The sequence below is a fragment of the Panthera uncia genome, chromosome A2 (assembly GCF_023721935.1).
Source record: "Panthera uncia isolate 11264 chromosome A2, Puncia_PCG_1.0, whole genome shotgun sequence".
Lineage (NCBI taxonomy): Eukaryota > Metazoa > Chordata > Mammalia > Carnivora > Felidae > Panthera > Panthera uncia.
Window position 1 is genome coordinate 116369345 of NC_064816.1, and position 11950 is coordinate 116381294.

General features: G+C 46.2%; 1 protein-coding gene and 1 long non-coding RNA gene across 2 annotated transcripts; one reads left to right on the forward strand and one right to left on the reverse strand.

The window, feature by feature from the left end:
- Positions 1 to 13: 13 nt before the first annotated feature.
- LOC125930863 (uncharacterized) lies at positions 14 to 8664 on the reverse strand. Its single transcript, XR_007460272.1, has 3 exons — positions 8578 to 8664; positions 3720 to 3795; positions 14 to 64 (listed from the first exon to the last, which is right to left on the reverse strand). It is a non-coding gene; the product is annotated as an uncharacterized LOC125930863 (long non-coding RNA).
- PRR15 (proline rich 15) lies at positions 8128 to 11706 on the forward strand. Its single transcript, XM_049642945.1, has 2 exons — positions 8128 to 8857; positions 10586 to 11706. Exon 2 carries the CDS (start codon positions 10693 to 10695, stop codon positions 11089 to 11091), a length of 399 nt encoding a protein of 132 aa, XP_049498902.1. The 5' UTR covers positions 8128 to 8857; positions 10586 to 10692; the 3' UTR covers positions 11092 to 11706.
- Positions 11707 to 11950: the final 244 nt, after the last annotated feature.

Sequence of the window (11950 nt, forward strand, 5' to 3'; positions counted from 1 at the left end):
TTCTTTCTTTCTTTCTTTCTTTCTTTCTTTCTTTCTTTCTTTCTTTCGGCTGTTACCAATAAAGCTGTTATAAACATGCAAAAAAAAAAAAGAAAAAAAAGTGATTCCATTTCTCCACATTCTGACCAGCATTTGGTGTTACCATTATTTTCTATGTTAAGCATTCTGGCAAGCGCCTGTTGGTATCTCATTGTGGTTCTAATTTGCATTTCGCTCATGGTTAATGATGCTGAACATCTTTTCGTGTGCTCATCTGTCATCTGTAACTCCAGTTGAGTGAAACATCCATTCACATCTCTTGCTCATTTTATAATTGTATTTGTTTACTGGTGAATTTTGAGAGTCTCTTATATATGGTAGGTGTAAAACCTTTGTCAGGTATGTGGTTTGCAAATATTTTCCCCTAGTCTATAGTTTGTCTTCAGCTCCCCTTAACAGGATCTTTTCCAGAACAAAAGGGTTTTTTGGGTTTTTTTTAGTTCTGATGAAGTCCAATTTAGCAATTTTTTATTTGATAGATCATGCTTTAAGCCATGTCTGAGAATCCTTCACCTACCCCTACATCACAGAGGTTCTATCTTTCATTCTAAAAGTTGTATCGTTTTACATTTAAAATCTGTGATCCATTTTGAATTAATTATAGTGCCATGGTTAAGGAAAAGTTTACTTTGTTCCTTTGCACAAAGGAACTCTCCAGAATAAGGGTAAAAGGAGGTCCCAGGTGGATAGCCGTGTGCCAAGTCACGGAGGATAAACAGCCCAGACTGGAACCGTGTGATGAAAGAGACAGCCACACTGGGGACTGCCACCACCCAGCCCTCTGCTGCAGCACCTTGTGCAACAAGAAAGGGGGAGGCTCAAATCTAGGAAATGCAGAATCCAACTCAAGGCATTCCCAGGAAGAAGCTATGCAGCAGGCCAGAGAGAGAGAGAGAGAGAGCAGTCCATAAGGAAGGAGAAGGAAGTGTCTGGGAGTAATACTTGGGGGAAAACTAAAATGGAGCACATATATATTGGTTTGACTGAACTTGTAGAAAAGTATACCGAGAAGCTATTGGAAGGTGTAAGAAAGAACTCGAAAGAGGACCAGGTGAAAGAGGGGAAGAGGGTCATTATTAACTTCAGGAAAAGAAAAAAAGAAAGCAAATATAGTGATCCGTACACTCTAATGCTCAGTCTGAACAATATTTATACAGGCACAATAATATAAACATGGAGCAGTCAACTGAACAAAGGCTGTAATATGACTCTAGTGGGAAAACTGGAGGGGGAAGCAGAAGGCAAGGTATAGGAGAACCAAATCCTCAAAGACCAGAGTAGGTAATTAAAGGAGAACGTCTAATATTGATAAATCAAAGGCAAGTCTAATACACATTTTTAACCTGCGTGTGCATACATTGCTTTCATAAAATAAAAACTAATTTTTGAAAACAAGTAGTGCCATGTTGTCTAACACAGCAGAGACGTGAGGCTCTCGTTCTTTCCCTCCTTTGGGCACAATTCGCTGATGCAGGTTATGTATTAAGATTCCAGGAACTAATGGGGCAGCACATGTGAAACCTATTCCTTGGCTTGCGCCCTAGCCACAGTCTGCTAGTGACCTTACTTCCAAGGATTTTGTCTTATGATTTGTCAATCCTTTTCTGGTAACATTGCTTCCAAGCTCAACTGAGTACACTTCCTCCTTAACTACAGGTAATGCAATTTCAGTGCAGACTGGATAAAGAGCATTCTTGAATCGCATGCAAAAAAACTTCTGCTTGATTTGATTTCATCATTAAGTTGTTCCTGAAGAAAAGTCAGATTCATAGCAAATTGTTGTGTATTAAATACTCTCCAGTAAATTTTAACTTTATGTTCTTGCAGGGAAAAAACTGACCCCAACCAACAACGACAGTGCTCTCTTACGACTCTCTATCATTATTTTCAAAAAGCCCTTGGAAGTGATTGACTTGTACAGTTTGTTCGCATAATTTTCCCACACAGCCAATGAAAGAAATTAGTCAAGGAGAAACTAACATTTACTGAGTGCCTATTATGTGTCAGGCACTGTGCTAGGGACTTTGACAAATGTATTGTCTACTTTAATCTTGGCGACCTCCCAGAGAAGTGGTATTATCCCCCACTTTACATTTAAGGAAACCAGAGCCTAAAGATATTAAGTAATTTTCCCAAAGCCACACAGTTGTAATTCAAACCAACCATCAAGTCTTTTCACAAGAAATGTATGTAATTACAATTCCCAGCATTAATTTGAGCTTTGAGTGCTCTGTGATTCCATAGGGTTTTAATATTTAAACAGCCACATATGATTTAGCATTGTTCCAAGTAGGAAACTGAGAAGACACTGACCTCATCAGAATTTTTAAAGTATGACGATCTCTTTTGATATAACGGTTGTGAAACCAACAAATGTTTATTGATCTAATGATTAATTAAAAGGCAATATGAGATTCAAATAGCTACATGAGAAGAACACTGTATTAGGGACAGAGTAACTAAAACTAAATCTAAATAACTCCACCTCTTAAAAGTCTTGTGACCTTGAGCAAATTGCTTCAGCTTTCTATGATAAAACTGTCAGACTTACAGTAGCTATCTCTCTCAGGGTTCTTCTACCATTAAAAAAAGTGAAAAGAATACGATTCACTTTTGGATAAGCCCACAGTAAAGTGAAAAGCACATAGTAAGAATTTTAAATTTGGCATTGTTATAAAAGGTTTATAGCTGCAGCTGAAGCAATTTCTCCCACTATGTAAATGAAATTACATCAAATAGAAAAACCTAAATGTTCATTAAGAATGTACAGGGTGGGGTGCCTGAGTGGCTCAGTTGGTTGAGCGTCCAACTTCGGCTCAAATCACGATCTTGCAGTCTGTGAGCTCGAGCCCCCGCTTCAGGTTCTGTGCTGACAGCTCAGAGCCTGGAGCCTGCTTCTGATTCTGTGTCTCCCTCTCTCTCTCTGCCCCTCCCCTGCTCATGCTCCGTCAAAAATAAATAAACATTAAAAAAAAAAAAAAAAAAAGAATGTAGAGTGTGAGGGGCACCCAGGTGGCCCAGTGGGTTAAGCATCTGACTTGGGCTCAGGTCATGATCTCATCGTTTGTGAGTTTGAGCCCCACGCAGGGCTCCCGTGCTGGTGGCCTGGAGCCTGCTTCAGATTCTCTGTCTCCCTCTCCCTCTGCCCCTCCTCTGCTCTGTCTCTCTCTCAAAAATAAACATTAATTTTTTTTTTTTTTAAAGAATGTACAGTGGGAGATTTACCTGTGGTTACACACGAGCAGAGTTGAACACCAAAACTTTGGTGACCTCCCCTGACAGACTAACACTGATAAAAGCAGCTATTTCTTGGAGTTTTCTAACTATGTAAGTTTGACATTGGCCTTGATGCAGGTAGGGAAACCAAAGGATTCACTTCCTGCATTATATTACCCTCCCATTAGATATCCGCCTTCTACCTCTACACACGTGACGTAGCAAACGGACACACTGACAAACACAAAAGAGAAAATATAACCTGGCAAACGGAGCATAACCAAACGCACCCCTTGAAACGAGAAATTAACAACTGCAGATAGGAGGCCGCCTTTTAAACGAGCTGGTTTACCCCAGCTCTGACCCGGAACCAGGTGGCCAGCCAGAGAACATTACCTTGGATGGGAACACGTGACTTTTCATTTCCATCGACGATGTCCTAACAAACAATAAAGTTGAATTACCTTTGTTTCCGGAGTCAGGACGTGCCGTGGAGACTGGTTTCGAGATGCCGTGTCCTCTGGATCACTCATTTATTCGCTAAATACAATATTGAATAAAATCTCAGCAGCCGTCCTCTGCTATTACGTTATTCCGCCCCCTCCACGTCTCCCCGCCTAATGTATCTCCTTCGTAGGGCTGAGACAGGATAGTATTCCTTCCAGTTTCGTAACAACAAACACAAAAACCTATCAGATAATTTGGTCCACTTACTGTACCCACATCTCAGAATTAAAATCTGGCTATTATTACATGTAATGACAGACTGAAATTTTAGGTCATTGCCATTTTCATCACATTTCTTTTTATAAGCCAGTCATATTATAACAAAGCATTTATACTTATGCATCGGATGGTCATTTATTCAAGAATATTGAAGAACTGTTATCTCCAGGTAGCATGCCATGTCCTAAGGATTCATTAATGACATGTCTTAGCACTCATGGAGAGCCACACCCCAGAGTGATTAGTTAGGTCCCTGGACTCTCAAGTCAATTTCCCTGGGGTCAAATGCTAGCTCTTATACCAACCAGCTGGGTGACCTTGGACAAGTAACCTAAGTTCTTAGTGTCTCAGTTACCTTAATAATAACATAACAGTGCCCATTTCACAGGGCTTTTAGGATTAAATAAGTTAATATTTATAAAGCAGAACTGTACCTCATACATAGGAACTGTTATGATCATTATATAAAACATCATTCAATAAAATGGAATTCACTTTCTAGTGAGGCAGTCAATAAACAAATAAACAAGAAAATTATAGCTAATCGTGGGACAAACCCCAAACAATTTACACTCTTAATTAAAACACACCCATTCCTGTCACTGGCAGGCTAGGTTATTTGGATGAACTCCCCTGATGAAAACAATTGGGAATCAATACAATTTCAGTTTCTGAGAGCCTCCTGGAACCAATGGAGGGATTATAAAGCATCGGGCTCACCGGAAGAAGAGGGATCCTTCCTGGTTCACCCAAAGAGCCATACCCTCAGGCCCCGGACTGCTTAGAAGTAAGTTGTACCCCACCCCCCTTCCCACCCTCCACAGGTCTGCAAGGACAATTAAGTTGCTTTAGAACAGAAATGGTCTGGAGTTTAGGAGAATAATGAGTGAATTTGTTCCCGGAGGGTGTGGCCATGGGCCGGTGCTCACATACATCTCGTTTTCATTGTCCCACACTCCTCAAGCCATGAATGTAGTGTATATAAAGTGATCATGTGTGGTAGTGCCCCTGAACTCTTGAAAATCCTTTCTAGAGTAAGTTAACTTTGCTATAGGCCTTAAATCTTCATACAGTTGGTTTTTTTGTTTGTTTGTTTGTTTTTAAGGAAAAGGAGTAAAATACAACGACATCCAAGAATATGAAGAAACACATCGGCAAGTAGGGGCAGGAAGTTAGGAAGAGTCAGCTGGTCTTGCTTGAACTTCAGAGAGGCTGCACTGTACAAATCAGCCTTGCTCAGGTCAAGTGTAAAACCAAAATGATTAGTAGTATTTTGTCACTTGCAATTTGTGTACTCGTATACACACATTCATGTTAACCTGATGTGGGTTCGGGATGTGATGCTATAAAAAGCGGATCCCAGATTCAGGCATGGGTGTAATGCTCAGTCATGAAGTTTATAAACTAAATCCAGCAACACGATGTGAAAACACAGAAAGGAGAAAAGGAATATCAAACGACCCATACATTGATGACAAGAAAGGAAAAGGCCACTGGAGATCAGCGTCTAATTTGCAAACAATGGAAGCATCTATAAAAGAGAGGAATAAAGGAAGGGAGGAGAGGAAGGAATGGAAAAGACGAAAAGAGTAAATGTAAAAATAGGTGCAAAAAAAAATAGAAAGACTAACCCTCCAACATTAACTATAGGTATCCCTGGGTGAAAAGAATATAAATGATCTTTATTTTCTTCATTTTGATTAGCTGTGCTTCTTAAATTCTCCCATCATGTGTTTTCTATTGCCCAGTTCCCACTGTAAATGCTTTAAAAGAAAATAATCTATTTCCCAGTCTCCAAAGAAACGCCAGGTTTAACCTTGAAAGTTCTTATTTTAATTTCTAGTATGCAAATCTTGCCCTCTAGGAATTGATTCTCTTTTGCCTTTGAGTGTTATCATTTATTGCACTTAAAAGTGCACCTAAGAGGCCAGTGAATTAGGAAGGAAGGAAGGAAGGGAGGGAGGAAGGAAGGGAGGGAGGGAGGGAGGGGTGGGGAGGAAGGAAGGAAAGAGGGAAGGAAAGAAATGTCCTAATTCAAACTATCTACACATTTTAAAAAAATAAAATATGACAAGAAAAATTATTAAGAAATGTAAGCACTGCCCAATCTAAGCATATTTAAATTCTGTAACATTAAAAGCCACCTGCTATTCACTGGATAAATCAACTTTTCAATGTAGGTGGCCTACTTCTATAAACTTTCCCATCACTTAAACATTTCACTAAATCCTCCTTCAGTGAAGAACTTTTCAGATTGGTCAGAAAAAAATGTGGCCATACTACTTTTTTCCCTTTTGAACAATACATTTTTCTATAACTCTAATAGATTGTATCAAAGGGAAACACTTTTGGCTGCTAGTAACAGGAAACTGTATTTAAATCTGTGATGAAATCATAGGAATATATATTATCTCACTCAACTAGTAGTCTGGAGGCAGATGGTTCCAGGGTTCTTTCAGGGGCTCATCAATATCATCAAGACCCAGACACTTTTCACACTCCCATGCCATCATCCTTAGCATGTTGGTTTGTATTCCCATGCCTGTTGACTCACTGTTACAATATGGCTGCTGCAACACCAGACATCATATCCTCATGCTGTGCTTAAATGTAAAAATCAAGGGTATAGCAAAAGATTTCCTTCTCTCAGAAAGCTCTGTCCTTTATCCAGGGAGGAAACATTCCCAGACATCTTCCTTATGGCCCCATAAGTCAGAAATGGATGGGTACTCCTAATTACCAGAGGCTGTGAAAGTATCTATGGTTTAAGCCTTCCTCCTTGATCCAGTGTCTTCATCTGTGATGGAATGGCACTATGAGGACTTGTCCTGTCCTCGCCTCCCAGGGGGTGGCCTGTCTTTGTTCCAGTCCTGGTGCGCTAATTCAAAGTTTACTCTCTAAAACTAATCGCAACGAATAAGTGAAATTACACCACTTTCAAATACACAGTTGTGCATATCATTTAAACATCCACGAATGCTAAATTAAGAAATTAATGATATAAAATATTCATTTTATATTTCATGCATTAAAATACTCTATAAAAAATTCTTTCCACTAATTCTACATTTTAAGCTGAGACAGGCATCATGTCTTTCACTATTTTTAGGCTTCAGAAAGTCCTAGGCGCGCCTGGGTGGCTCAGTCGGTTAAGCGTCTGACTTTGGCTCAGGTCACGATCCCACAGTTTGTGGGTTTGAGCCCCACGTTGGGCTCTGTGCTAACAACTCAGAGCCTGGAGCCTGCTTCAGATTCTGTGTCTCCCTCTCTCTCTGCCCCTCCCCCGCTCATGCTCTCTCTGTCTTTCTCTGTGTCAAAAATAAATAAACATTAAAAAAAAAAAAAGTCCTAGAACAATGATGCTCAGATGTCAGTTGCTCTATGCCCACTCCTTCTGTAGAGTTATTCATGACATCAAGGAACATCAAAATAGTTCTTTGAAAAAGAAGAGCATCCTGCAAGATGAAGCAGGTTGGAATTCTGCTTTCATTAGTGAAAATGGCCTATGGCAACTCCTTTCTACCCAACCAATAAAAAGCACGCATATGTTCCCAAGAGCACAAGCCTGAACCTGGCCGAAATCCACTGGTTCACATCCTCTAGTGGCTCAGGGTTGCCCTGGTACTCCCCAGGTGGAATGCCTGTCCACTGGACCTCCAAACTTAAGGGAAGGAAATTCACATCTTCACTAAGTCCCTTAAGGGCCCAAGACTGGCAGGCTGTGGTCTCACGTGCTAGTTAAGACCCTGGGAACTGGAGTCACACCTCCTGGGTTCAAATCCGGCTTTGCAACTTACCAGGCATGCAACTTTGAGCAACCATTTACCTTTCAGTGCTAGGGTCTCCTCGCCTGTCAAATGAGGAAACAACAGCACCTACATACTTGGGTTCCTGTAAGGAGTAAATGAGTTACCCCCAGAGAGCGCTGGAAACCGCGCCTGGCAGGCACACAGAGAACTTGTTAATATTACGCCTTTCAACTAAGGGTGCCTGCAACTCTGCAACATTTTGCCTGGATATGAAACAGTTCCTGTGAATTACAAAACTGGACCCCTGGGAATTGAGTGGCCATGGCTGGGGACCCGGAGAGAAAGAGAAAAAAGAAATCAGGGCAGGGGAGAGGAAAAGCTGCGGCAACATTTACCCTGCGGATCCCACCTACAGCCTCGGTCTCCTCTACTGTTTCTTCTTCTTCCAGAAGGAGTCCGGCCGGCGTGCGGCGCAGCTCAGCCTTTCTCCAATCAGACACCCCAAGGCCGGCGCCACGTACGTGACCTGATCCAATCTCCTGCCCTGGAGGGCGGGAACGCAAAGTTCCTACCTGCACCTGCGGCAGCTGTGGCCGCCTCCTGGGTTGGTGTTCCCCCCCGCCCCCTTCCCGGGGGTTCTGGTTTCTCGAATACTTGGCGAATGACCAGCAGGTGGGCAGACAGATGTCTTTCCTGTGCAAAGGACCGACGTGTAGGAAGGTTCAGTACACCAGAGTGAGCAGCCGAGGTCCCATCTCCCGCGGCTGCCGGGGAGTCGCTAGCAGGGAAGAGGGAGGCGCGCGAGAATGAAAGGCTACTAACCGGGAGAGCCTATCTGGGTATTCACCTGGGGCAGTGAGCCTGGCACCTGTTCCGCCGCGGGGCCCTCACGCCGGAGCCGAGCGCGCTGAGAGCCCAGAACTGCCGCCACCGCTGCGCCGAACAGAAGTTGGAAGCGCCAGGGGAGACGAGCAGCAGCAATCGGCTTAGCTGGACTGCAGACATTTCGGCAGGCACACCTTCCAGAAAAAAAGCCCGACCTCCCCAGGTTGTCCCAAGCGCACCTCCTCCGTTCTCTTGGAGGTGTGGTCGGCTCAGAGTCTTGGGATCTTCAGAAGCCCGAACAGGTGAGCAATCAGGGTGGTTTTGCATCCGCCAAGACAGAGCTCATTCCAAGGTGTCAACCTGGGGTGCTACCCCGGCTCCGGAGAGGTTTCGAGCCACAGGCGCTCTGCGTAAATTTGCGTAATTTGCAGTGTTTTCCTTGCGCAATTAGTGCTGAGCCTTTCCGCGCACACGTCGGTTGTGGAAAAGAGAATGTAGGGTAGAAGACAGAAGGCAGCCGTCGGCACACCCCACCACCTATGAATAACTTGGGGTGCTTCGCTGATCCGTAAAATACAGGGAGCAGGAGGTTTGCAGACCCAACTGCAAACCGTGCCCTGGGGAGACGGTGCCTTTTTAGGGGAAGAACCTTTGGCGGTTTCATCTTCTATTGTTTTGAAGTCGTGGCCCGAGTGTGCCCTCGGGGCATCCTGGGGAGGAGCCGGGGCCCGGGTCTCTGCTGCGGAGGCCGCTGCGCCGCCTCGCGTAGGCGCTCAAACTTTCCCGGCGGTTCCGAGAGCAGAACTTTTCCAACAACAAACACAGCTCAAGTTTTGCTCCCCGGCGCGCCGGCAACTCCCGCGAGCACCAGGCGCGTGGGCTGGGACGGAGCCCAGAGGAAACCTGGAAATGCTCCCGGGCGCAAGCGAACCCTGCGCGTTCGTACAGTTAGTGCCGAGCGCGGAAGGCGCGCACAGGTGTCTCGCTCCCCATATTAGCACCTTAAGTGCTAATAAACAGTCTTTTCGGGCCGCAGAGCGCTGCTTTAAAAGCTGGGGAGAAGCAGATGGGTTTGGAGTTCCTGATTGCGCGCAGCAGGTTTCTCTCCTTTGGAGGAAGGAATTGCGCAAAAAAGAACAGACGCCTTTAATTTGTAACTAAAAATCTGAAGAGTTGCGCTGCCTGGTACAAAGTCGGTGCATATGTTGATACAGAACTAAAAAGAAGAGGACATTTGCCGCTTGGCCTCATCTCAACCATCGGCTGGGGTGGCTTCGAAGAGACGTAAGATTGGTGTCTGGGGAATAAAAGGAAGCGTGGGACCGCGGTTTTCAAGGGAAATTAAGTCTAGACCAGTTTCTCTGAAAGCGGCAAGGCAGAAGTTCTGTCAAAAGCAGAATTTAAAAGAAACAACACATCCTGAGCTTTTCCCTCGCTCTTATCGGCATGTAAATTCCCCCCCCCCCCCCCCCCCCAAAATCACATCGAAGAGGATTCTGGGACAGAAGTCTATGGAAAAACACCTTTAAGGGAAATTTCGGAACTGTTGACAGGAGTCTAATATTCAGTGCTCACCCATAGCACACCCCCTTCCGAGCGGCCTCCGCTCAGGTGCTCATCCAAGAGGAGGCCCCGCGGGGCCGAGCTAGGTCACTTTGGGGCGTCCCTCTACAATCAGGGTTAACAGGCCAGGCCAGCTTCCTCTCGGGCCGGCTTAATCCGCATGCCCGGGAACCTCCCCCGGCGGCCCCCGCGCAGACCATCGCACCGGCCCTGGAGGCCAGGCGAGGGTTGAGGCGGGGAGTGCCAAGGTGTCTGGAGACCAGATGGTGGCGCCCTGGAGGCCACCACTCCTCCGCCCGCGCCCCCGGGGACGCGGCGGTGCCCTCGGAGGGCCGCGTAGCTCCCGGCCTGCGGGTGCTCGGACCCGGGCCGATCCGGTGACGGGCGGAGCGAGGGGAGGAAGTGGGGTTGGGGGCACGTGACTTGGACAAACCCATAACCACGTTCTGTTTGCTTCCCGGGTACAGGCCGCCGCCTAGGCTCCCACCCCGTAGCCTGCTTTCCTGCTGCGGACCGCCGGCCCCACCGGGAAAGAGGGCCCTTCCCCACCTGCCGCGCCCCGCGCCGCCCGGCCATGGCCGACAGTGGCGGCACGGGCAGCTCTGGGTCCTGGTGGAAATCGCTAACCAACAGCAGAAAGAAAAGCAAGGAAGCCGCGGCAGGGGCGCAGCCTCCCACCCAGCCTGCCCCCGGGGAGCCCGCGCCGCCCGCGCCGCCCGCGCCACCCAGCGCCGACTGGACTGGCAGCTCCCGGGAGAATCAGCACCCCAATCTCCTTGGGGGCGCCGGCGAGCCCCACAAGCCGGACAAGTTGTGCGGGGAGAAGTCAGGCAGCAGCCGCCGCAATTTGAAGATCTCGCGCTCCGGCCGCTTTAAGGAGAAGAGGAAAGTGCGCGCCACTCTGCTCCCCGAAGGAGTCCGGTCCCCTGAGGAGGCGGGCTTCCCTGGTGACCCCCGCGACGACAAGCAATAGCCACAGCGCTGCGGGACTGTCTTTCTCCCCATCACTCCTCCCTACCCTAGCCCGAGAATTGCGGCCCGCCCCAGTACCTGGTTCTAATCCCACCAACTTCTGAGTATTCACACAAGGCCTCCACGATTTTAATTTCCTGGAAATTGAAGTGTCGGTTAAGTTTTCAATATTTCATGGCTCGAGGAGGCACTGAATATGTATTTGTGGTAAGCGAAGATACCTGCCACAGAGGAAGTTGGCATAATCCTTTTTTTCCCCCAAGAGTGGCCCCTTGTGCCACCTGGGGAGTGAGAAGGGTACTTCTCTGAGTGGGTCACTCAGCTGGAACTGCACAGCCCCTCCAACGAGGAAGCAGTGCTCCGATTCAGGACTCGCTGTTGGAGAGCAAATCACACTGCTGTTTTTAACGCCAGAGAAATGCACTTTAGAAGTACTTGTGTAGACTCGTACCTAAGGGAAGGGCTGAGAGGGAGCAGGAAGCATTCTTAGGTAGAAGCATTAGAAGTAAGGCAAGATTGCTTTTAATGTTGAACTACAAAATTGTACTGCCTGTTTTAGTGTGGACCATTAAACCTGCTGCACCCTAAGCCTTAAGGTGACATTTGTGTTTTTTCCATTGCAAGACTGAAGTCTGTCATACTTAAAAGCAGGCATACGAAATCCAAAGTGACAGAGTTAATCATTTGCCACACAGTATAACAGCTACTCCTGGAAAGCTGGGGGAGGGGCACGTTTCTCAGAACTAGCAACACCCCGACTGGCACCAGTTAGCCGGATGTCTCTATTTACTAATTAAATTTGAGGAAGGGAAGGGGAAGTACTAAATAATTCTTCCTAAATTCTCTTTGTTACTTCGGTA

Coding starts and splice junctions, on each gene's coding strand:
- PRR15 (XM_049642945.1), top strand. CDS start 10,693: ATGGCCGACAGTGGCGGCACGGGCAGCTCTGGGTCCTGGTGGAAATCG.